This window comes from Onychostruthus taczanowskii, unplaced genomic scaffold (genome assembly GCF_017590055.1).
Source record: "Onychostruthus taczanowskii isolate IOZ18803 unplaced genomic scaffold, ASM1759005v1 scaffold60, whole genome shotgun sequence".
NCBI lineage: Eukaryota > Metazoa > Chordata > Aves > Passeriformes > Passeridae > Onychostruthus > Onychostruthus taczanowskii.
The window spans coordinates 3,836,852-3,862,950 of NW_024503680.1; the positions used below are offsets into that span (position 1 = coordinate 3,836,852).

At 45.8% G+C, this 26,099-nt stretch overlaps 1 protein-coding gene across 2 annotated transcripts; it reads left to right on the forward strand.

Moving 5' to 3' along the window:
• The first annotated feature begins 3,119 nt into the window (after positions 1 to 3,119).
• On the forward strand, positions 3,120 to 22,079 carry RPN2 (ribophorin II). Of its 2 annotated transcripts, XM_041419305.1 has the most exons (18): positions 3,120 to 3,165; positions 3,249 to 3,451; positions 4,391 to 4,486; positions 5,394 to 5,569; positions 6,615 to 6,690; positions 7,071 to 7,205; positions 9,476 to 9,652; positions 10,008 to 10,126; positions 10,487 to 10,592; positions 12,974 to 13,065; positions 13,195 to 13,309; positions 13,643 to 13,837; positions 14,345 to 14,431; positions 14,929 to 15,024; positions 16,158 to 16,233; positions 17,138 to 17,267; positions 18,911 to 18,995; positions 21,716 to 22,079. In XM_041419305.1, the coding sequence occupies exons 1-17, from the start codon at positions 3,153 to 3,155 to the stop codon at positions 18,960 to 18,962; spliced, it is 1,944 nt and encodes a 647-aa protein (XP_041275239.1). In that variant the 5' UTR covers positions 3,120 to 3,152; the 3' UTR covers positions 18,963 to 18,995; positions 21,716 to 22,079. The 2 variants fall into 2 exon arrangements, with proteins under 2 accessions (XP_041275239.1, XP_041275238.1); XM_041419304.1 differs by lacking the exon at positions 18,911 to 18,995 and having other exon boundaries at positions 3,124 to 3,165.
• The last annotated feature ends 4,020 nt before the right edge of the window (positions 22,080 to 26,099 follow it).

Consider the following 26,099-nt stretch of genomic DNA (forward strand, 5'->3'; position numbering starts at 1 on the left):
AGGAAAGGAAATGTCCCATTTCCATCTGTCATAGCAGAAGAATTTGGCTGAGAGTCTCCAGCCTCCTCTTGAGGCTGGGCTGGTGCATGTGGAGTGTTTTAGCCCTGGGAGAAGGCACTGCAGCCAGCCAGGCTCCCCATGGCCCTGAGGATCCTTCCCCCAGGGCAGTGGTGGGGACAGCCACCCTGCACCCTCCCAGAGGAGTCCCAGCTTCCCTGGGGATTGTGCGGCCATTTCCTGATATGGACTAGAATAGGGTGAGGTCAAAGACTCACCTGGTATCTTGAAAAGAAGAGAAATCCATCTCACAAAGGGTTTTGAGTTCATTTTAGTTTGGCTTTGCTCCAGTTCTGGGCAAATCATCTTCCCCTCAGCCCAGTTTCTCACCAGGAAGGGCAATGGAATGGGAAATGCCATCTCAGACAGCCAAAATGTGACATTTGGTTAATGCAAAACGTGAGGTGAGATAAACCCAACCTGGCAAAGCAAAAACATTTCCTCAGACAAAGCAGTAAAATCAGGCACACCTATGCAGGACATTTTCTTCCTTCCCCCTGGAATGCTGACAGGATTTTGCACTTCAGAGGAGCTACATCTCCTCACAAGGGAGACCAGGACAGGAGTAACCCAGTGCAAGGGAGCATCCTCAGCACGGCACATGCTCAAAGCTGTGAGCATCTCCTGTTGTCTCAGACGTGTTCAGGCTCAATAATTGGGGGATTTAAGTGACATTGGTGGTTCAGCACTGTGGAAACCAACCTGTGGGCAGCACACCTTGGCTGGGCTTTAAAAACTACCAGGGAGCCCTTCCAGAGCTGACATCTCATCATCACTCTGGCACAGAGGAGAAGCAGCGGCAGAGCAGGCTGATTTCTCAGCAGTGGCTTTTCCACATTAAGCAGCTCCGTGGTTCCTGGCTTTCCCCCAGGAGCCCTGTCCATGTCACACCAAGTGTCCCAGGCTCCAGGGTGAGCAGAGGCAGCAGGCTGGGTGTGCAAGTGGCAGCTGCACCAGCTCCAGGGGATCTTTCCCAGAATGTAGAAAGAACAAGTTCCCAGTGCCCTCTGCAGGAGGAATCACAGCCCTTTTCCCCGAATTTTGGGGCTTTCCAGGAGGACAGCGAGCAGTAGGATGGGTGTCTGTCACCCATGGTTTGCTGTGTCCCCTGTGGGGACAGGGGGACCCATCTGCCCATCCCCAGGGGCTCACAGGAAAAAGCCATTTTGCACCTTGACTTGTACATTGCTTTGCTGAAGGAACTCCAGGACCTGATAGCGTGGCCATGGCCATTCCCAAGAGCCACCTGAAACAATCGCTGCTATTTATTCCCACAGGAAATCCAGCTTGGTTAAACGAGAGGTTTGGGTTGTGCCCAGCAGAGCTGGGGCTTAACACTACACTTGTTTTTTTGTCTCTTTTTATTTGGTACTTAAGGAAAAACAAGGGAGAAGAAATGAACAGATGGAACACAAGACTCAGCACTACACGGCCTGTGGCACAGGACTGTTGTCCCAAGCACAGGCTTGTTCCCTAGTGTGCAGCACCAATTCACACACCAAGGGGAGGTATTTTGGGTTTTTTTCTAATTTGCACGAAGTAGGGAGCTGGGTGATAACCCACAAAAGGCTGGCTCCCTGCCCATCAAGACTTTACATTATTTATGCATTCTAACAAAGCTATTAGCATTCACTGGTTGTAAATATCAGAACTTTTTGTTAATTAGCACTCAATCCCCTACGTGCTTGTTAAATCTCTCGTGTCTCATGCTAATTAGTCCACAGGCAGAGCCTTCCCTCCATTTGAGTCTGGGGTCTGTTTGGAGCAGGTAGTCAATGAGTCAGTGGCTGTGATCTCCCACTTCCAAAATTACCTTTCCCTCAGTTACCATTCAGTTCCCTGACTTCACTCCTGGCAGCTCCAGCCAGACAGCCCATTCCTCTTTTCCTTAAAACAAAAGACTGGAATCACAGAATTAGAACAGAACATACAGTAGAATATTGTGAGTTGGAAGGGACCCAGGAGGATCGGAGAGTCCAACTCCTGGCTCTGCACAGACCCCCAACAACCCCACCCTGTGCCGGGGAGCGGTGTCCCCATGCCCCGGAGCTCCGCCAGGCTGGGCTGGGCCCATTCCCTGGGGCAGTGCCAGCACCCTCTGTGAGGAGCTTTCTGCTCCCACCCGCTATCCCACCGCAACGGCAGCTGGCAGCACACCCGACCGGACCCAGCTCAGCGCCATCGCCTCAGCACACCGTGGGCACGGCCACACCGTGGGCACGGCCACACTGCACAGCACAGCCACACCGTGGGCACAGCCACATGCACAGCCACACTGCACAGCACAGCGACACCGTGGGCACGGCCACACCGCGGGCACGGCCACACCGTGGGCACAGCCACACTGCACAGCACAGCGACACCGTGGGCACGGCCACACCGCGGGCACGGCCACACCGTGGGCACAGCCACACTGCACAGCACAGCACACCGTGGGCACGGCCACACCGTGGGCACGGCCACATTGCACAGCACAGCCACACCGCTGGCACAGCCACGCTGCACAGCACGGCCACACCGCGGGCACAGCCACACTGCACAGCACAGCCACACCGCGGGCACAGAGTATCAGCCGCCCATCAACACCGGCAACACCCGCACGTCTAACTCACGGCCCCGCTCAGATCTCCATGGGCTCGGGGTCGGTGTGACACAACAGGCACGGCACGGCACGGCACGGCTCACACAGCGTGAGGGCACCGGGACATGACAGCCCGGCGCCACCGCAGCTCTCAGGCGCCTTCCCGCCGCGGCCCCTTTAAGGCGCCCTGGCCAATCAGCGCAGCCCACATCCCCGCCAGGGGGCCGCCCTCGAGGCCCGCCGGGAGGCCCGTACCACTTCCCCCACCTGGGGGAGTAATTTCTTCCCATGGCCTGGCCACTCCGCCGCCGCCGCCCGACGCCCGCCCTCTGTCTCTGTTGCCCGGCTCTATTCACTCTCGTTCACAGTTTCTTGGTTGTGGTAGCGGGCAGCAGTGGACCTGAGGGACCCTCGCACAAACACCGTCCCTCTGACCCCCCCCGTTGCATGATGGCGTGCTCCGGGGCGGGGCGTAGGGCGGAAGCGGCGCCGTGGCGCGGGAGGGGGCGGCAACATGGCGGCGCCGGGTGAGGCGAGGGCGGCAGGGCCGGGCCGGTGTCGGTACCGCGGGGATGGGGGGACGCGGGGTAACGCGTTTATCTCTCCGCAGGCCCGCGGCTGCGTCTGGAGGCGGCGCTCAGCTTCCTGCTTCTCTTCGCCGGTGCCCAGGCCCTTGTCCCCAGCCACCGTCTTGCTGCCCGCGACCTGGCGCGGCTGCGGGCGGTGCTGGAGCGGCCCTTCACGGACGTGCGGGCCGCCTACTACTCCATCGTGGGGCTCAGCAGCCTCGGGGTGCGGGTGGCGGACGAAAAGGTGAGCGGGGGAAAGCCCGGCTGTCGCTGCCCGGGGGCGCTCTGCTGTGTGAGGGGCTGCTGCGCAGCAGTGAATGACGAATTATTAATGTAATATGAGTTTGTAGAGAGAGCTCTGCTTGGACAGGGCCGTGTGGGAAATGCAGAACGTTTACAAAAGCGTTATATCATCAGTAAGCACTGGAGTTTCCCCGGTAATTGGCGACTCTGGTGTGCTATTTGGATAAATTGCATCTTTGTGCGGGCGGTAAGGTGGCCCTGGCTCTCTACACTCGCTGCCTGTGACTGGTGGCTGCAGGGCTCGCTCCTCCACGGCCCGCTGAGATGGCACGGTGGGTATCAATTTGTTTAAGTGCCTTGTGAATAAGTTTCCTGCCTGTGGCATATTTGGTGCACTGCACTCTTAAATAGAGCTCCCCTTAGTTTGTTTCAGTTCAAGTACTGAATTCAGGAGCAGTTAAATTCTTGGTTGTTTTGTGGTTAAAATGCATCCCAGTGATCCATCTATCCAGCTGTCAGTTAACACAAATTAACAAGCAGTGCCATTGCTTACCTTTATGCTGTACCTGCTTGCTCCACTTTTCTCTCTCTGCGCACTCTGAAATTCTGTATCCATTAATGAGGGTGTTATATACAGCTGGAAAGGAAGCTCACCTGCAGAATTTCAGTTCTCTATCCTGGAAGGTTTGCCTTACTAAATACAGCTGTTAGACTTTAATTTTGATAGGCTTTATAATTATACTCAATTTAGGTTTGAATTACAGTTGTAGTAGAGCTTATCTGAAAATTCCTTATGTCTTTTAGGAGGAATCATCCTTGTTTCTTTGCAGCACTTGGCAGAGTAGGATCTGGGGGGTATAAAAATGCAGAATGTTCATGGAATAGTTTTAGAGTATCATTTAAATCTCCTTTCAGTGGTTTAACTTCTGTTTCTCCACAGGCTGCATGCAAGTTCATCAAATCTCATGTGGACTCCAGCAGTGTTGAATCCCTCTTTTATGCTGCCCAGTCCATGCAGGTCCTGTCAGCCTGTGAGGTGAGTGTGGAGTTCTGCAGACAGATGTCACCAAGGAAATACTCACCTTGATATTTTCCTTGGGTTTATTTTATGCTTAAGTTTTACTTTCTTTTAGTGGATTGTTCTCTGTTGTGTCTTAGGTAAATAAATATTTGGCTGTGCTCTACACAAGGCAAAGTATGAATATCTAACACAAGTATTTGGTCCAGAGTTTTTTAATTAAACACTGATGGCTAAGAAAAAAGGCAGCACATTTTGTTAGAATGCTCAGGACTGTGTCAATTAGAAGCTCTTTATGTGGGTGACAGACTGTTATCACCAAGGAAATACCTTGATATTTTCCTTGGGTTTATTTTATGCTTAAGTTTTACTTTCTTTTAGTGGATTGTTCTCTGTTGTGCCTTAGGTAAATAAATATTTGGCTGTGCTCTACACAAGGCAAAGTATGAATATCTAACACAAGTATTTGGTCCAGAGTTTTTTAATTAAACACTGATGGCTAAGAAAAAAGGCAGCACATTTTGTTAGAATGCTCAGGACTGTGTCAATTAGAAGCTCTTTATGTGGGTGACAGACTGTTTGGTGTTGGGACACTGCTGGGTACAGATGCAGAGCACCCTTGCTGAGCTGGGGTGCCTTACCCAAGCCCTCTCTCTCATCAGTACCCCTGGCTACTAACAATGAGGTGATGCCACGTGAAAAGCAGTAGCAGGTTACCAGGATACATTTGCATGGATTATCCTGACTAATTGATGGTTGACAGCAATACTTAAGGATTGAATCAGTTAAACTAAAAAGTAATGAATGATAAAAGGATTTTTCCCAGAAGCTTATAGAAGTTCACCAATCCAGTGAGGGAATCAGTGGTGATTTCAAGACCACATTTTTTCAAGTGTGAATCAGTGTTCCCTGTGCTCTTCCTCAGGTCACCATTTCCAATGAGACCAGGGAGCTGCTGCTGGCAGCTGTCAGTGAGGATTCCTCAGTCACCCAGATCTTCCACGCTGTGGGTGCCCTGAGTGCCTTTGGCCTTCCTTTGGCATCCCAGGAAGCCCTGAGTGCTCTCAGTGCTCGGCTCAGCAAGGAGGAGAGCGTGCTGGCGTAAGTCTCACACAGGAGGGATTCATGTGATTACCCTCCAGGCTACTGGGGTTTGAATTAAAGACTATTTTAATGCTTAATATTTGGAATACAGATGTGGTAGAGTAGATGCTGTCCAGTTCATTGTTGTTTCTCGGGGGAAGAAAATGTATGGGGGCTTGAGTTTTGGAGTTATTTTTGTATGATTTTGTAAATGAACTTCTATAATCAATTTAGTTCAAGGATAATGATCAGTAAAGGGATGGTATCCCAAAAAAGCCTCCTCTTAAAAGGATTGATAACAGAATTTTTGCTTTATGCCCAACCATGATTCTGTGTCATGTATGATTGCAGCAGACCTAATGCTCTTTCTCAGCCCTGTTTGTAGTTTGGGGTGCCTTCACTGTGAGCTGGAAAATATGTGCCAGTAAGCTGAAAGAACCTTGGCATTTATCACCAAAAAAATTTGTTTCACTGGGAAACACAAGAACAGAATGTCCCTTAAAGGCTGGGGAAGAAAGGGAAACTTTAAAACTTGCTTTGTTGACTAAAAAAGCAGATTCCTGGAAGCCTCAGTAGCGAGTCTGGGATGTGTGCTCTGCAGGGATCAGGTGTTTGTTCTCTGCTCTGCCTTTGAGTCTGTGAGTTCCCTGCAGCACTGGTGCAGCTGAAGTGACGTTCTGTAACGAATGCTACGTTCACACTAAATCAGATTAATTCTCTTGAGTGAACTGAAGGCAGGAACAGCTGTTTTACACTTCATTCAGAATAGAAAATGCAGTTGCTTTGATTTAAATGGTGTTTGGCTTTTAAGGAAGGAATAATCACGCACTTGTTTGGTTTTGTTTGTTCTTGTTGAAGATGCAGCTGAAGTGACGTTCTGTAATGAATGCTAAGTTCACACTAAATCACTTCAGATTAATTCTCTTGAGTGAACTGAAGGCAGGAACAGCTGTTTTACACTTCATTCAGAATAGAAAATGCAGTTGCTTTGATTTAAATGGTGTTTGGCTTTTAAGGAAGGAATAATCACGCACTTGTTTGGTTTTGTTTGTTCTTGTTGAAGAACCATCCAGGCTTTGGAGACGGCATCTTACCTGTCCCAGCAGGCAGATCTAAGTAGCATTGTTGAGGAGATTGAGGTAGGAACACACTGTGCTCTCTAATTACTCAGAAATTTGCTAGATTGCTTTAGAACTAAAAGATGTATTAATGTGAAAGACAAAATGAAAAACCAGCCTGGCTAATTGTCTGCCTGCATGATGTGGCTTGGCTTTCAAGCAGATAATTCCTTGGGCTTTTTGCTGTTTCACAGTGGACTGAAAAATAGACAGTCCTGACATTTACATGTAATTAAATCCACTAAAGGCTGGAGGATTTTCTTTCTTCCTGTTTCTAAATAACTAGTACAAATATATCATTGATCCCATACAGATAATTCTTGCTTAAAGACCTAACAGCAGAGTTAACTTCTGTGGATCCTCTAGAATGCAATTTAAATTTTAATAATTCTTTCTGTCAGGATCTTGTTGCTCGCTTGGATGACCTGGGTGGAGTTTACCTGCAGTTTGAAGAAGGAATTGAGACTACTGCCCTGTTTGTTGCTGCTGCCTATAAGCTGTCAGACCATGTGGGTACAGAGCCAGCAATAAAGGAGGTCTGTACCTGCCCTTTCCTTCCTTGCACACTCCAGCTCCCAGAAAGGATCTGCTCAATCCCTGTGGTGCAGTGCCAAAGCCTGGTGTAACTGGGTAGAATTTCTACTGGGAAAAGTATTGAGCACACCCAGTGAAAAAAGGGACATTGTGGAGGGAGTGCTAGGAAACAGAATCTAAGAGGAAATATCCAACTTAAAGATCACAGGCTGGATTTTTTGCTTTTTCAAGTGTACAGACAGAAATTGCAAGTGAAACTTAGTTTTTCTGTGTTTATTGAGGCATGATGTTGAAAAAAACCCTTGTTTCAGAGTTTGTTCTGGTATTTGGCACTTGCAGCGCTTTCCAGCATTTCAAGGTGTTTTGCAAATGTTATTTATCTGTGAGGAAATGCAGGCACCCCAGTTTGGGGTGCCCAAAAGAGAGACAACATTACCTTGTGCCTGCAGGAATCCAGATGAAAAACTTGTTGTCTAGGATGAAAGACTGCTGGAAATTTCTTTTGATCTTGGTTAAGCCAGAAATCATTACTGCAAGCTATCCACTTGATTTTTTTTTCCCCCCACAAGTTAATGGCGTTAGATGTACTTTGGAGTGAGAATGGCAGCTCCCTAAAGCACGAGCCAAAGTGGCAGGGTTAAGACTGAAGCCAGTGTAAGACATCTGAGTTCAGAACTGGCTCTTTTCCACACTGCTGCCAAACAGGGTAATGCAAAGTAATTTTGATGTCATTTTTGAGGTGGTGATTCTGCCACATGCAATTCAAACTGTCAGCATCCAAATTATGCCTTAAAAAAAGACCAATTAATGGAAATTGTTTAGTTTTTTTCAGAATTGTTCTGTCAGAAATGCTGCTGTTGGGGCTTGAGGCTTTATCTCTGTTGAATTGTGAGAGTACCTTTGGAATGCCACAAAACTGTCTTTAAAAATAACATGTAGTATTTGAAAAAAAAAAAAAAACCTCCCTGCTTTTTTTCCCCCACAACTTCAATGAGTGTGTCAGTTGCTGATTGAGGTCTGGAGCAGTGCCAGGGAAATTTAGTTTTTTTCAGAATTGTTCTGTCAGAAATGCTGCTGTTGGGGCTTGAGGCTTTATCTCTGTTGAATTGTGAGAGTACCTTTGGAATGCCACAAAACTGTCTTTAAAAATAACATGTAGTATTTGAAAAAAAAAAAACAAAAAACCTCCCTGCTTTTTTTCTTTGACAACTTCAATGAGTGTGTCAGTTGCTGATTGAGGTCTGGAGCAGTGCCATGCCCTCCACAGACATTAAAAGCACTGCAGGATTTGCACTGTGCAGGAGTTTTGTAGCATTTGTCTGGATGCTTTCTCTAGTTGTGATGTTTGGTGTTCACTGGTAGAAGCAGAAGAGTAAGAATTTGATGTGCAGTGAATTTAATTTACAAGTGTTCTTTGCTGGTCAGTAGGTTGTGTCCTTATTGCTTTATTTGGCATTGTCTTTGATTGTACTCATTCTCATCAGAATTTAGCCCAAAATCCTTGGTTTGGATCAAAGTCCAGGTAGCCAATCCCTCTGTTTTCCAGACTAGCAGGGAGTGATGGAAGGAGCTGAATAATGAGAGGCAATGAACAATCTGCAGAGAGTGGTGCAGATGCCCTAACCCTTCTGAGTCAGCCTGCAAAACCAGCTGGGGGGATGCTGTCCCACTCCTGCTTTGGAGAGAACAAACTAGCTTTGGCACATCCCAAAGGCAGAGCTGGCTCTGTGCTCCTGGTGGTACTGCTTTAAAGCTAATCCTCTCAGCTTGAGGACACTGCTGAGCCTGAGGGGATAAGCCTGCATGGGCCTAGACTGGCTTCTTCCAGAGTCATTGGGGTGCCTTGTTCCGTGGCCTTCCCAGCCAGGACATTAAGCCTGGGCCTGCTCCACTGTATGAAGATAATAGTGCAGCTCTTGCAGCTAAATTGTCTTTTTGCAGCCACATGCAGTCTGGGTAGTTGAGCTGACGACATCTTTTTACTCTGAAACACATCATTTGCAGAGGTGGATCTATATTCTGCTTTTCCAAGTTCTTGAGACAGTTCCAGCCATTGTGGTTGGAGACTCGCAGCCAAGAATAAGAATGCACATGAAATTCCAAAGGTGGATAATTTTTGGGTTGCCTCATAATTTGAACTGTTTTTAAAGCAAATGGAAAATTAAACACTCTTTTATGAATGATGTTTTCATTAATAGCATAATACTCAGCCAGTTTGCAATGTTGTGGGAAGCTGCTGGTGCTTATATGTGGTTGGCTTTTCCTCTTTCAGGATCAGGTTATCCAGCTGATGAATGCCATTTTTAGCAAGAAGAACTTTGAGACACTCTCAGAGGCCTTCAGCGTTGCTCGTGCTGCAGGTGCCCTATCCCAGAACCGCTTCCACTTGCCCATCATCGTTGTCCCTGACGGGCCTGCAGCTGTGTCCCATCACCAGCCCCTGCTCAGGGTAAGGCCTTAGCCCCAGATCTTGGCTCAGTCTGGTGTTGTAGCTCTGGCTGACTGAAAGTGTGAGCTGATGTCTTTCACTTCTAGCTCTGTAGCTGAGGCTCCAGCAGATCTGGGATTGCAGTGCTTTTGTGAAGTGATTCTTAGGAACTTTGGTTAACCAGGCACTGCCTCAAGAAGGAATGGTGTGGAAGTCAGCTCTTCACCTTCCCTCTTGTGTTAGAAAGAACAAGGGAGGCTGGGATGCTGAGCAGGGGAGAGCTCTGGGTGTGTAACAGAGAGGGGTACCAGGTTGTCTGTGCTCCTGCATTCCTTCTGGGCCAAGTCTCACAGAAATGCTGGTTTTTCTCTCGTAGCTGCAAGTGACCAATGTTATGTCCCAGCTACTGACTCAAGTTTCTGTAAAGCTTGACCAAGCCAAGTCTGTGTCTAGCAAAGCCACTGTCCTTCAACAGCTGCCATTTACTCTCTCTGGGTAAGAAAATAAGATTATTTTTAGAGTAAGACAAACAGGTGTTATTTAGTCAATGTTGGACTTACTTTTCCTTAAGCGTTTTTCCACCAGAGAAATGTTTCTGTGATAGAAAGGTCAAAATGCTGTGGTTGTGTTTTATTAGTGTAGAGTGACTGATCACATTTGGTGGTGGTGGTGAATTTCTGTTGTTTTTTTCTTTTGACTGGGAGTGGGAAATTCCAATGTTATTTTGACTTTGGTCAGCTTTAAAGAATTCTTTTCCTACTGCACTTAGCAATGTTAGTTTTATGTTGTGTTTGTTTACCTGTTTAACGTAGCATATTTGGAGGCTTCTTAATACCTTGGGTTGTTTTGTTACAGAGATTTCTTTGAGCTGAACTTCATGAGTGTGAAACCTGCAAGTGGATATTATGATTTCTCTATCAGTGTAGATGGAGATAAGCGATTTATTGCTAATAAAGTGGAGGTGGGTGTGCTCTTTGATGTATTTTCATTCTGTGCCTATCACTGAAACAGCTTTTTATTTATACTTGTGAAAGATGTTGCCAGTTATATGGAACTTTTATCACATGCTTTTCTGTAATGCATTGGATTTTGACTCAGGATTATGGCCAGTAACCAGATTAATACATGATCAAAAGGGATTTGTGTAAATTTCAAACCTGTCTTATCACTTAGATGCTGATCTGACAGCACAGGAACAAAGGGTAACAGTGGAAGTGTTTATATGGCAGCCCTAAGTCGGTATGCAGGAGTGACTACCAAGTGTTTGTTCTTCTGAGCATTCCAGAGTGGAGCCCGTGAATCTCAGGGCTTGGCTGTCAGTTGTCTGGGGATTGCCTGCTGTGTGCAAGCTGAGCATTTGTTGTTGTCTGTTTGTGTAAGCTCTAGAGCACTAGAAGAGAGTCAAGGGGGTCTTTTGGCATTTCCAAACCGTGCATATGGTGAAGATTTTGTAGTGGAGAAGCAGTGACCTAAGCAGATGAAGTCTTCTTTTCATGCACACACAGCCCTGTTTTGCTGGCAAAAGCTCTTAGACAACACCTTTCTGAAGAGCAGTTTTATATAAATATTTGGAGTTTTCATTTTCTCAAGTTTGTTACACTGAGAGGAATGTGACCTCTCTGACTGTTCATGTATTCACCCCAGTGTCAACAGCTGAGAATGCTCTTCTCCAAAGAGGTCCATTCCCAGGGTTAATTTTTGCCCTCAATCACCTATTTAAGGAAACAATTAACATTTCAAGTCTTCCAGCATATTTAGCTTGGAGTGGAGGAAGACACAACTGCTGACCTTTACTTTGAGTATCAAATTGACTCTGTCAGTGGAGCAGTAATGGCACTCAGGGGTGTCAGAAGGGGCTGGATTGTCCTGCTTAAGCTGAGGCTGGCACAGGGAGGCACCGGCAGGAATGTATTAGTGCAGCAGCTTTGTGGGAACTGCTGCTAATAAGACACATTGTTACGGGGGAGGACTGCTGGGGAGCTGCTTTTTTCCTTACTGTTATTAGCATTAATTGTCCTTAATGCACCATCGTTTTGACAGTAATGAGCTAAACCAGTGGGTTATTACTCAGGCAGAGACTGCATTTCCTGGCATTAAAATATTTGAGAGATGTTTGTGTACTGTGCAGTTGGAGGGGCTGTGTGCAGCAGCTCTGAGTTGCCTCCATACAACTTTTTAAAAATTAATATTTCTTAGTCCATCTTTCTTTGCTCCCGTCTTGGAACAAAGAAGGGCTTTGCCAAAGTTAGCCTGAATCATCTGCATGTTAATGGATCCATTTTTGGGGGTAGCTTCTCTCTTAAATTACACTTTTTGTTGTTAAGGAACTGCCAAGATGACTGTCTTTGAAGTCTGACCTGAATAGTTCAGTTAATGTTTTTACATATTTTTCCTACAGGTTCTCTGTGAATTATTTTTCAGGCTGAGGGTGTGGGGCTGGCTCACATGAGCAAACCTGTAATAACAAATTGTAGTATAAGATGAAAAATGTCTTGGCAATGAAACTTCAATTCTCATGGGGAGCATTTGTAAGCTGTGAGAACAAATGTGCTAATTAAAAACTACAGACTGCAGTAACTGCTTATGTTTGAGAGAAGAATTGAAATCAGTCAAACCCAGTCGGCTCAGTGCCTGAATGGGCTGTGGTTTGGGGCTGGGGAAAGGGCAGGAAATCACTTCTCTGCTTGGGGTTTATATTGCACTTAGCACAGAGGAGTGAGATAAATGACAGGGCCTTATTGGCTGCCCTGCACTGAGGGGTAAACGCTGTGACTCTGCAGGAAAGCTTGCTGGACAAAGTGCAGGTCTGCAGGAATGCTTTGGCATTTGCCTGCTGGTAATAAAGTCAACGGAAACCTGTTGGGCTTTAGGAGCCAACAGAGGCAGAACTGTTGCTGTCTGGAGACCTCTTGTCTCAAATTGCTGTCCAGAAAGTAGAAGGACATGCACAGGCAGTGTGAAGTTGTATCATATGTGATGTAACCTTTAATAGCTGGCTTCTGCTAGTTCAGAAGGAAAACTAGTTGGATCTGGGTAGTTGGACTGTTTCATTCAAAACAGCTCTCTCAAGGACAGCTAATTCCAGCATGCCTGAGAAGCTGGTGTCTGCAGAACTGGCAGCTTGTGCAGGGAGGAAGGAGATGGGTCAGTGACTGCTGCTGGAGCTTTGCCAGAAGGTAAATTGCACAGATCCTTCTGTGCAGGTCAGGCTCTGACTTGGGCTTAGTTATAAGACCCTCTTTGGGGAAGAAGGACAGAAGAGCTAAAGCATCTGCAGTGAACTTGGCCATAATTGGTGTGTGTAGAGTGCTCTGAAGAATTTTCTGTTGTGTTTTGTTGCAGCTGAAAGTGAAAGTTTCCACAGAAGTGGGGATCACTAATGTAGATCTTTCTACCGTGGATAAAGATCAGAGCATTGCGCCAAAAACAACCAGGTAAAACAGCGTGGGGTGTGTGATCCTGGAAGGGCAACCCTGACTCTAGACTAGAGCCTTGGTTTCTCTGAGCACCAGGCCTTCTCTTGGAAGATCACCTCAGTTCTGTGTGTTTTTTTTCCCTCCTAGGGTAGCTTACCCAGCCAAAGCCAAGGGCTCATTCACTGCTGACAGCCATCAGAACTTTGCTTTATCCTTCCAGCTGATAGATGTGAACAGTGGAGCTGAACTCATCCCTCACCAGGTTAGGACAGTTTTTGTCATTGCCGTGTTACCAAGGTGTTCCATCATGAAGCATCTGAGGTGACAGTTGCTCTTGAAAAGATTTGATAGGTTTTGAGAAGCCTTATGTTTCTGACATGTACTGTGAAGATCAGTGATCTCACTAGCTGGGAGATTCACTTCATTTGGTTTGTTTTGTCTGTCTGTTAAATCTCTTCTGGCTCTGGTATTGTGTTGTATTTAACTCCACAGATTGAGTGCACATAGCCTGCCCTGTAAAAGCACACTTCTGGTTTGGTTTTTTTAATGTAAATGGCTGGCTGAAAAGTCTTGAATGTTACAATCTTCCTTGCAGACTTTTGTTCGACTTCACAACCAAAAGACTGGCCAGGAGGTGGTGTTTGTTGCAGAGCCAGACAGCAAGAATGTGTACAAATTTGAACTGGATACCTCTGAAAGGAAGACTGAATTTGACTCTGCCTCTGGGACCTACACTCTTTACCTGATCATTGGAGATGCCACTCTGGAAAATCCAATCCTTTGGAATGTGGTATGTAGCTGGAAGTGGGGTGATGTTTTGTCATTACTGACAGTCTAACAGGAGGGCATGGTACAGGGTTGGAAGCAAAAAGCTCAAATGCTTTTTCTTTTTAGTGAATCAGAATCCTTTTGGCCATTTATGGGCTCTGAGGTTTGCTATTCTTTGCGAGTTTCAAGTAAACATCAAAGCAAGACAGAAATAAACATTAATTTCATCGTGTAGTGGTGCACCATCTTCAGAAGATTTATGGGTTTGATGCAATTTCACAGCAGGCTCTCAAGGTTTAACCTCTGTTCTTTCTCTGCTGGAAATAAGTCTTATTATTAATGATGGGTGAATGACATTACTGCCCCTGTTTAGGAGAGGTTGCTTCTTAAAAAATATGGTATCTTTTTCTCAATTTCCTTTAAAAATTATGTAAATCATAGATCGTCAAATAGGGAAATAGAGCATAGTAATGGAATAGGTTTTATGCATTTAGATCTAAATGCATGAAGCTGCACAATTTCATTTCAGGCTGATGTTGTGATCACATTCCCAGAGGAGGATGCACCATCCACAGTCCAGTCCAAGAACCTCTTTGTTCCCAAACCTGAAATCCAGGTACAGTCAAGATTATATGTGGAGATAAGGGCTTAGTGTTAAGTGTTCTCATCATAATTTATTTGTAAGTAATGTAAGTAAAGGAAGACCAGAGTTACTGCTTAATGGAAAGAAATCTCTTGGAGTTCTATGGTGTATGAATAAAAAAAAACTGTGTGTTCTAGCTATGAGAGAGCAACTGGTGTCAGTGAAAAGACCCAAACATGAAAATTTGGCCAGGTAAGCACCCCAGAAAGGTCTCTGTTTCATTGCAGCCATCTGGGCTGATGTCAAGCTAACAAGTGCTTCTGTGAGTGCAAGGAAAAGTTAACTGTGCAACAAATCAAACATGCAGAGACTGGAACAGACACTGTGTTTAACAAGCCAGTCTTTGCCTTAAGAAGAATGGCTCCCACCCAGAGGAACCTCTGAGAGCAGCACTAGGGCTGCAGCTTGGGAGCAGAGGAGCTGCTCTGTTGGAACACTCCTGCTCATGAGTTGGTTTTGTTTGTTTGCAGCACCTCTTCAGGGAACCTGAGAAGAGGCCTCCCACAGTGGTCTCCAACACTTTCACAGCACTGGTTCTCTCCCCACTGCTTTTGCTGCTCATCTTGGTGAGTGAACTGGGTCACAGAAGAACAACACTTCTTCCCATCCAGTCAGAGTCACTTAGGAGGTTGGACAGCTCAACTTCTTGCTGAAACTCGTGGTTAATCTTGACTGGCACAGCAGTGCTGGAGTCACAGCTAGCAGATGTCAGTGCAGAGCACTGGTCTGGTTTGGTTTTTTGAGGTTCTAGTCAAAGCAGAATAACAGTGCTGCCAAGTGGAAGTAGGTGGATGAGTTTCTTCAGTGTGCTTCAGCTGGGGATGGTGAATAACACTGGGCAGATTAAGTTACAATTACGTTAGACTTCCACAGGAAAAAGGCAGTTATTCTGCCTCACATGTAATAAATCCATCACAAAATCTGTGTTACTTAATCCTATCAGATTGAATTCCCATTTATGGACATTTGAGTGTCTGTAGTTGAAACATCCCCTGCTACTCACTGTATCATCAGGTCAGTGCTTTGAACTTAATGCAATAAAAATCTCACTGAGACAAGTTAAATTATTCCTTATTTGGAAGATGAAACTGATTCCAACAGTAATTTCCCATTACCCAGTCCCAGTGAAAGCTGGCATTCAGGCAATCATGTCCTCTGGTCTATGGAGTTCACAATATACAAGTTGATGACACTTAAATGAAAAAACTCGTTGTTGCTCTCCTCTTTTCCATCCTTAATGCCTTTATCTTTTGTAGTCAAAAACTATTAAGTGTTAGTGTGAGCAAACATCTGGTATCTATAGCTGTTCTTTGGACCAATCCTAAATGAGAGCATTATCCTTTTTTTAATTATTATTTTTAATGGAAATTAATTCAAGTGTGTAGAAATATCAATGTCTATTTCTTTTTCACTATTTAAATATGGAGCAGTCTTCTCTCATCTGTTTAAGATATTGAGGAACTGCATTAGGGCAGTCAGAAGTAGCAGGAGACATTTCCACTGAAGGAACTCAACAATGCTGTCTTTAGCAAAATTACTGCTGTCTCTTCTTGCAGTAGTAAACAAGTGCTTCTGTAGAGAATACACTGGATTCACTGAAGATCCTAAAACAAACAGGCTTGAAAGATGTTGAAATTTAAAATAAAAGTTTGTGTTTACAAGGCTGTTCAACTCCAATTTTGTTGCTTTTCCTTTTTAGTGGATCAAGATAGGTGCCAACATCTCCAACTTCAGCTTTGCTCCCAGCACCATTGTTTTTCACTTGGGACATGCTGGTAAGTGTCAGAGGCTTTCTGTGTGTTTGACCTCCTCACCTGAGAGTTAGAGATGAGAGCCTGTGGTTAATGGGCTCGTGGTCTATTAACTCTAATGACATAACAGCATAACACTTGTTCTCTTGTTTCCATCTCCCTTCCTGCTTTTCATGATTGTTAATATGGTGATAAACCTGTTTTGGCCATCAGCTTATAACAGCCATCATTATCCAGGCCCCTCTCTCACTCCATTTATCTGTACTTAATAGAACTTCTTATTTCCAGAGTCACACTTTATTGCATGTTTATCCTCTGAGAGTGGGGAGGTTCTGTGAGGACTGAGACCTGCAGGACTCTCAACAGTGAAAAGCTACATTTTTTCCTTAAAGCTCTTTCCATAAAAGCACTTCTGGTTCTTTGGCTGAACCAAATTTTTTCATCCATTTTATTGTGTCTGTGGTTACACAGTTATTTACTGTCTTGATAGAATTTCAAAAACAGCAGCAGGTTGGGAGAACATTGAATTGATTTCCAAATGTCACTATGTTTCTCAGTCCAAGTCAGGTTACTTGGAAGTTTTATAAAGCTGTAAGGCCTTACAGATATGTGAGGTTAATATCCCCTATTGAAATCCAGGGTATCCTCCTCTTTTTAATAGCCCTTAATGTCTGTAATATGTCCATAATTCTGCCACAGGACAGTTGGTTGCAAGCTGTCAGTGTCACATTTTCACTCCAGAATGGGAACCCAGATGTCTTCATTCCCTGGCAATAATGTGTGGTCTTTAGAGCTGCCACTCAGAGCTTCAGAGATGGGATGGGAAGAAATGCTTAGGCCTGGCAGTACAGTTGTTCTGAGGATGACAAATGCTTGGTCTTTGAAATGCAGTTTCAGCCATGGGCTGTCTTTTTTTTTTTTCCCCCAGCAATGTTGGGACTCATGTATGTCTACTGGACTCAGCTCAACATGTTCCAGACTCTGAAGTACTTGGCCATTTTGGGTGGCATCACATTCCTGGCAGGCAACAGGATGCTGGCTCAGAAAGCTGTGAAGAGGTAAGGGAGGGACAGAGCTTTAACATCAGTGGGGAGGAGGTCACAGGGTGCTGCTGTGTGTCAGTGACCACTGCTTTGGGCTCTTGGACCTTGTGTGTGGGGCTGGGCTGCTCAGCCCCACTTCCCTGCCTCTTGATCTGAGCAGGGCAGTGAGGGGCTGTCCCCAGGGAGCAGTTCCTGCAGAGAGAATTGGCCATGTGGCATGTGCTGAAGGAAGCTCTTAGAATAGTGTTAGGTTATTGAAGCCACTATAAATGTAGAAGAGGCCAAACTATTTGGGAGCTCTGTTTGTGATAAAGGTTTTAAGAGGAGGAAGGTAAGGTTGGAGTAAATTCTGTGTTCCTCTAGCTAAGGGATGATTGTAGGGAAAAGGGAAGCAGCTGCTTATCAGCTGTGCAGGCAAGAGGCAACAAATACTAGCAAAGCCAGAGAAAATTCTGCTAGATATGAGGGATACAGCATTCCTTTCTGTTCTGGCATTGGATTCACTCTGCACACTTGTGTCTTCTGCCACACAGAGTCTGGTGACCGCCCTGGCGTGGGCAGCCAGCAGTTTGCTGACCCAATCTGCCAGTGCAGTGCCTTGGTTAGAGGTCACACCATTCCCTCTCCTTCACTTCTGCCACACACAGTTTCCATGTGAGACTTAAGCTTTTGTACTAATGTAGCATTTGACTTTGATGATGATTTACTGTCCTGCTTTGCCGTCACACCTGTGCTTTCCTTACTTTCCCCTTTTTGAGCTGCTGGATACCTACCTGCATAGATAGCCCTGGGGTCTCACCTTTTTGATTACACTCTGTTAAAACCAGGACAAGAGCTGTAAAAAAAACCCATAGGAATATAATTTTCAGGAGGGTTGCATTGATTTATTTTCTTTAAAACATCTCTACATTTATGGCTGTGTCAAGGAGGATGATTAATGTAATTAACCATTTTCATACTGTCCTCCCAGCTTTCTCAGACTTGCTCCCTTAGATGCCCAGCTCTCTCCACTGGCATTTTATTGTGTTAGCGTAACTTCCTGTAGGAATTTTTCTGCCCCTGGGACTGTTATGTCATTTAATAATGTTTCCTTTTTCATTGAAAGAGTAATGAGACATTGTTATTAAGTGCAGATTGCCTAGGATACAGATTTGGGGGAAAATAATACAATGAAGCAAATTTCTAAGTGTCTTGGCTCAACCAGGGCTTCTGTTAGCACATAAATGCAGGTGGTTGGTTCCTGCTTCAAACCACTGCAGGGGGTGTCCGTGTGCTTTTTCACTGTAAATGACACGAAGCTGCAACTACAATGGCAAATTTGAAAGTAAAACTTCTCTCTGAGGCTAAAGTTAAACCCTTTGTACACGACTTTAAAGTTCAAAAAGACATCTTCTTGTGAAGGCAGTGCCTGCCTGTCTCAGATGCTGAAGTGCAGTGACAATTAACCAGATTGCACTTTGAGCCAAAGCTGCGGAGGCCAACAGCAGGCGTGGGAAGGAGAGGGAAGGGGGCTGTCTGTATAAACCATCTTGTTACACAAGTTACCAGAAGGCCTGGTTTTGCTTTTTGCGTTTCTGTCACTGGGTCTGGTTCCTGGAACAGGGCTGCTTTCTTCCTTGCTGTCTTCTCTGAACCTTTCTCCCTCTCTCCTTTGGCAGGATCGCTGCAGAGCAGAGCAGTAGGTTGGCAAAGTATAGAACGCTGCGGTAAAAGGGGGTTTGCTAGTGACCAGCTCTTCAGGAAGTAAGGGCCTTTTTGGATTTTGCCTTTCCCTGGGCATGCTGCCTGTTTCATTTCACCTCATCACTCACTCCTTTGACAAAAAATATGTGAGCTGAAGCTGCTTCCCCCAACATTGCTTAGTGGGCTTTAAATCAGTCCTTGGGAGCCCTGGCTGCAGCTGGGTTGGGCTGATTAGCAGGACAGGTTCTCTGGGACTAAATTGCATTTGTGTGATTTCTTGAATTATCTGAAGTCTGTGTGCTGATATGTGCACATGTAAATATGCTGTTGTGGGCATCAATCAGCTCTCAGGTGATGAAATAAAACAATATTATTGCTCCTATAAATACATTGTTAGGAATGTCAGCTGGAGGAGACCATGGTGAAAGTAGCTGACACTGGGGCTGTTCCCACCCTGCTGCTGGTACTCCCTATCCCCACCTGCAGCACTCTGGCTGTGCAGCTGCCAGGCACTCTGCCTGCTGAATTACATCCTCCGTTGGGGTGGTGAGAGCTCTGTGCACAGAGCCAGGTCAGCACCACCTCTCTCAGCTGAGAACACGACCCAGTCCTGGGTCACCCTCCCATTGAACTGTGCTGGTCATGGTGGCTCAGGCAGCAGCAGCTCCCAGCCCCCTCCATTCCATACAGTCGTGTGCTGGGTCTGCATTGCCCTTTGCCAGGAGAAAGCCCTTTGTTTCCTTCCATTCCCAAAGGTAAGGTCCCACTTTGCTCTGTGCACTGTGGTGTAGGGGACAGTTCTGAGTGTGTGTGCATGAGGGCTTCATTCCTTGTTCAGTGCACTGGTTTGTTGTGGGGAAAGGAAGAGTTTGTGGGATGGGTCCTGTGATGACACAAAGCAGTGTACAGTGTTCTGCACAGGTACATCTGAGCATCTGCTTCCCCTCACATGTGCTCCAAGCACATGGGGAGTTGAATGGAGCCCAGTTTTTTTGGTGCAAATCAAAACCAGCACTGGGAGGTTGTGCCACACAAAAGGTGTGCACTGTGCTCCTGTCTGCAGATCAGGGAGCATGCAGGATGGTTGCACAGAAATTACCTGTGGAAAATTTGGAGTTATGTCCCTCAGAAAAACACCCTTTTGCTGTCTTTTCTCTCCCTGGAGTGTTTTGAGGTACTTGAGCACAGAACAAGCTACAGCAAGTTACTGGAGAGCAACTGGAGGTGGCTGTCACTTGTCCTTCTGACTGCTGTGTTTGCTGTTCAGGCTCCTGGATGCTTCTCTTTAACATCACTTTGGGCCAGTGGTTTGCAGCTTTTAGTGGCCTGTTACCAAGTGCCTCATAAGTGTGTTCTCCACAGCATGCATGTTTCCTGTTTTTCAGCCTCATATTTTAACTCCTTCATTCCTTATGGGCTGTAAGTAATCCTAGAGGATCATGGAATCACAGAGTGGTTTGGGTTGAAAGGGATCTTAAGGTCCAGTAGTTCCACCCCCCTGCCACAGGCAGGGACACCATCCAGTAGACCACATCCAGGGCCACATCTACCCTGGCCTTTAACAAATTCCAGAGATGGAGCAACAACAGCTTCTCTGGGCAACCTGTGCCAGTGCCTCACCACATGCTGAGTTTCAAATTTCTTCCTAACATCTAATCTAAACCTGCCCTCTTTCAGTTTAAAACCACTGCCCCATCTGCCTGTATAAGACATCCCACTCCTTTTCATAAACACCTTTCAAGTCCTGCATGGCCCCACTGAGGCCTCCCTTGGGCCTTCTCCAGGTGAGCATCCCCAGCTCCCTGAGCTTTGCCTCAGAGCAGAGGGGCTGCAGCTCTCAGAGCTGTCTGTGGCCCTGAGATCTTGCAAATAACTTAATATCCACAAACCCTAATTTAGATTTTGCTTCCATGTGCAGTCACAAGCATTTTTCCTCATTGCTTAGTTTTCTGGTGCCCCAGCTCTGTCAGTTGTGTGTCATGCCATGTGTGCCTGTGTGGCATCGTGGAAGGCAAAAGGACCTCAAAAGGTTGGGTTTGCTGTGCTAACCCTGCCTCATCTTCCTGGGGAGATGAAAATCTGTGTGTTAACATGGACCAACAATTGCCAGCAGATGGATCAGCCCTGTTAAAATGAGAAGTTAAGGTACTTGCAGGCTTTGCCTTCTCAGAGCTGACTGTGGCCCTGAGATCTTGCAAATAAGTTAATATCCACAAACCCTAATTTAGATTTTGCTTCCATGTGCAGTCACAAGCATTTTTCCTCATTGCTAAGTTTTCTGGTGCCCCAGCTCTGTCAGTTGTGTGTCATGCCATGTGTGCCTGTGTGGCATCTTGGAAGGCAAAAGGACCTCAAAAGGTTGGGTTTGCTGTGCTAACCCTGCCTCATCTTCCTGGGGAGATGAAAATCTGTGTGTTAACATGGACCAACAATTGCCAGCAGATGGATCAGCCCTGTTAAAATGAGAAGTTAAGGTACTTGCAGGCTTTGCCTTCAGCCTGGGTTGGTTTTGGTTTCTTTTGTGCAGTTCTGTAGTTTAATAGGCACGTTCATCCCTTTTGCACCAGAAATTAATCTTCATTTTCTCTGACCATTTCCATGCTCTTTGAATTCCATCCCCTTTTTAGAGCAGTGCTGGTTTATCACTCAATAAGCTGCTTTGGGGAAGTTTGTCCAATGAACTGCTTTTGAGAGAGATTGAGGGGTCTGGGGAGACTTGTACTGTACAAGCAAGTGCTTTGCTGCCTGGAAGAGTTAATTTTTTTTTTTTTTCTTTCCAGGACACAATAGTACCAGAAGAATGGAAGAAATGTGGAAAAACAAAGCAAATGCTTTCAGAACAGAAGCAAATAAATAACTGAAAGGCCAGAAGAAGGAAGGCAGAAGATAATTCTTTTTTATACATTAAGTCAAAAGGGTGCCAGTTAAACTTTTTTTAAAATCTTTATTTTCATCATTGTGTTCATGCTACTGGAGTGCTTTTCATATGAATCTGGAAAATCTTTTCTTCCCTGGATCCTCTCCCCTTCTCCCAGGACATTTGAATTTCTTTTTGAGAAAAAGGAAGAAGAAAATACCAATCTGCTTTTTCCCCAGGTGCCCCTTCCTCATCCTAAAGATTTGTGAATAAAGAGGAGGAAAGGATGGTCCTGAGTGTTGTGTTTTGGCTGTCTCAGAGGCAGTGATTGGAAGCTGGGCTCACCTGAGAATGAAAAGAGCTTTTTCTGGGGGGTAATTGAGTGTGAGTCATTGCTGAGTGTGAAGCTTCCTGTTCTTTCATGTCCTTTCCCTGGGGGCTGTGTTTATTGGGGGGACTTCCCTCCTGCCTGTCCCTTGGCTGAGGCTGTGGCTGCCTTCCCCACTGCAGGCTTGTCTCTCCCTCTCCAGGCTGTGCCCAGCTGCTCTGGGCCCTTGGGGCCAGGCCTTGTGGGAGCCAGCAGTGGTGCTGGTGTGCCTGGCTGTGTCTGACCAGCAGTTTTGGGGGTCCTCAAGGGGCTTCACTTTCTTTCCAGCCTCTGGCAGTTACCTCACTCCAAATACCAGTTTGATGGAGGCTGTTGCTTCTGGTTTTCTATGAAATCAAAAGCCAGGTGTCTGCTGCTTGCCATGTGGCCATGTTTGAGTTACTCAAATTCTAATTTCTTAATTACTCCCTTCAGGACCACCAAACGTGCTGAGGCAGCAGCTTTGGGTGTTATGAAGGACTCAGAGGTAGTAATGAGCAAAGGCCTAAATCTCCTCCTGATGAGCAACTTTCACATGGAAAACTTAACAGCTGCTCCCTCCCCTGCTCCTGTGCATCCTGTGTCAAGGGTAGTGGCTTTAAAGGCCTTTTGGCAAAGGAGCCTTATCAAATGTCTTCTGGAAATCCAGGAACATTACATCAGCAAGCAAGCATGTGCATAGAGGTGTGGAGCTGAATCCTCCAAAGCATTTCACGTGCGTGAGACGTGACCCCACTTTATTAAATCCACCTTGTCTCTTCCCCATGCTGTTGCTCACACTTAGCTCACAGTTCCTGCTCTTTGTAGCTGTTCCTACCTGCTGGTTCAGTGTAAACGTTAGCATGGACCCACAGAGGTTTAATGAACTTCTTTGACCTCCCCTGCACTCCTTCTAACACCAGATCTCAGGCTGCATTCAAGTCCTCTGGGACTAAAGGAGTCTTAGACAAGAAATAACTAAGCTACTATTCATAGTCATTTATCCTGAAATATTTTTTTAGCCTTGTATTTTGTTACTGCTCACTGAGCAGCTTTGTTTTGTAGCTATTTCTTTCTGCTGGTGCTTTGTGCTAGGACAGAACTTGCCCTGTGCCTATAGAGCTGCAGCATGTTATCCAAGGAGAGCAGGGATGCAAAAGGAGAATCGTGGAGTGCCCCTGTAATCTATCCTCTCTAAGCTGTGTGTGTTGCTATTGATTGTACTACTTGTAGATTAGGAAAGATTGGTTTTGTTATTTTGATCTTTTAGTCCTCAGATATTTTTTATTTGCTTTATTTGTTTTTATATTTAATTTTGCAGAGATTATTTGTCTCCTCATTTTGAAGCAAACTGAACCTCCAAAGGAGTCTCTTTTATTCCAAATAGCTACACTCACCCATCCATTTAATCACAGACTTAATCACCCAAACACTTTCTGAAATGTTTTTGAAAGGGTTTTGATTTTATTGGCAGTATCCAATCCAATGTTTGCATATGCCTTTTATGCCACTTAACAGAGTTTAAATTCATTTTGCTACTATGTCTACTCACTGCTTTAGGAATCTTCATTTTTTGTAATTCCTATCCTTGGAGGGAGTAAGTCCTAATGGCTTTGAGTGTGTTGTTACAGAACAGGTTTACAAACCCATTTTGAACCAGGCTACTCAGGTGATTCTTCCTTTGTGTATTCCTGCACTGTGGAGCAGAAGGATGGCTCTGGCAGCTGCCTGCCCATGCAAGGTTAGCAGTTATCCATCAGTGCTCCTGCTGCTGTCACAGCTTCACTGCTCTCCCTCAACATCCTCTCAGTGTTCCCCATCCTGCTGGGTGGTTTGTAACACTTCCCTGGAGCTGGAATTGTAAAACCTGAACAGGGAGGCTGTACCAGGGAGGGAGTTGGTGCAAGGATGAAATCATTTCCGTGCACACTGGAGCCTCCTGTCCTAAAACATGGCACCTGGTGATGGTAACTACTGCAGACTAACCGGAATTGTTGGAGTGCAAGGAGGGAAGATTTCAAAGGCCTTAACACACATTTATGTATCACTGTGTTTCCATCCTGGTGTTGTTATTGGTACTGGAGCTGGTGCCTTCGTTAGCCCAGTTTTGAGTCATCCTTGGTGCCCTTGACAGCTGTCTCTGAGGAGCATCTTCCATTCTGGGCCCAGAATCAAGAGAAGGTCTCAACAAAAGAGCCATCTTGACCTGCTGTTGGACAGGTTTATTTAGAATGACTCTTATTTCCTGCTGCTGATGGGAAAACAGACCCCATCCTGGTGTTATTTACATTTCTGAAGACATAACTATTACACAAACAACAGGGGGATTGGGGTGAGAGGGAGCAAGGAGCTGTATGATGTCACTGGGCTAATAACTTACTTCTGTTAAAACATTTACAGCTGTAACTGTAGCCACGGTGGATTCAGAGCCAGGGGATGGCACTTAACAGGAGGTTGAGTTGAAACAGGGATGTCCTTTAGCTCTGGCAGAGCTGTGACTTCAGCTTGAACTCCTCAAGGCTGAGCAGGAACTGTAGCTGCACATTTTAGAGTTCATTCTGTGTCAGGCAGCCAGGCAGCAGCAGCCCTGGGCAGTGCTTCCCATGAATGGGAGATGTGTGGATTCATCTCTCACCTCACCCTGATCCTTGCTGTGTGTGGTTGTGCCATCAGCATCAATTTAGAGAACGCTCTAATCAATTTACTAAGTTGCCTAAAGGTGCCTTTTGGTGGCCTCATATTTATTAATCAGGCCCTCAAACAGAAAGATGACTTGGCAGAAATTTTGCCACACTTTGTGATTTGAAACCTTAATTAGCAGACAGAATATCCCCAGGATTACAAGTGTGTTGCTTGTTTTAGTCTCTGTGTAAAGCAGCCTGAGGTTAAACCACAGAGGTTTTTTTTTTCTGATTTAGTATAGAGCAGTATTTCAAGAGGGGAGTTAAACTGTAAAGGCTGGAGTAAATTAAGTAGTGCTTCAGCACTGCATTCCTTTGATCAGATCTGAGGAGTGTATGCATCAGTTTCCAGCTGCTCACATCTGGGAGTGTCTTCACTGCCATGAAGGGCTCACTGTACAGTTTGGTCCATGAGTTCTGAATTATTCTAGACAGAAAGAGGAGGAAAAGAGAATTACCAGAAAACTTCATAAGCACACACAGAAATTTTTTCGTCCTTTGGAGGTTTTTCCTGACCTTATCTGTGGAAAGGTAACCAAGTCAAGCATGGCAAGAGAGATGCTGGAATATTATGCTTTGCCAGATGAATCCACAGGTGTGATTTATGTAGAGTTCTGATCTTCCCTCTCTTCCCCAGCCCCTCTTTTGTTCAGTGTGCACACTCATCTCCCCACACCCATTTGTATTGTGCTGGCAGGATTGGACAGGCTTAATTTCTGTGGGACAGCTGATCAAGTGAAGGTACTCCCAAGGATGGATGGTTTGCTCTCTCTCATTCCCCCAGGAATGGCAAGACTTGGAGCATAAATCAAGTTCCAGCTGACTGTTTTCAGGAGTGAGGGATACAGAAAACAGTAAAACTTTCTCTCCAGTGCAGGGAAAACCTGGCAGGTCCCAGGGACCTAGAAGCAGGTTCTGCTGCTGGAGAAAGACTTTTGTCTGCCTTGAGCCTGGCCTAGACCCTCAGGCACTCCATCTCAGATAGCTTTGCAAGGCTGCTTTGGGTTCCTGCAAGTTCCCAGACATCCACATGCAGCTTCACAGCACTTGTGTTCTGTTTGTTCAAACTCAGCAGAGTTTAGGTACTTGACAATATTGACAGGGAGCTTTTTCCCCCCTTAAATTGCAGCAAGCCCCTTTTTCATGGGCAGCAGTGGGAGCTGGCATCGCTGAAGGAGAGCTTTCAAACCTTGAGCAGTGCAGCAGCAGTGAGTTATGCACAGGATTGAGCAGGGAATGGTACTCACCAGAGCATGGGGAGGTGGAAAAGGGAGAAGTAT

Excerpts from the sequence above, each read along its gene's own strand:
- RPN2 (XM_041419305.1), top strand. Across the intron at positions 13,310-13,642 it reads CTGAACTCATCCCTCACCAG|ACTTTTGTTCGACTTCACAA; the intron begins GTTAGGACAGTT and ends TCTTCCTTGCAG. Across the intron at positions 16,234-17,137 it reads TTTTCACTTGGGACATGCTG|CAATGTTGGGACTCATGTAT; the intron begins GTAAGTGTCAGA and ends TTTTTCCCCCAG.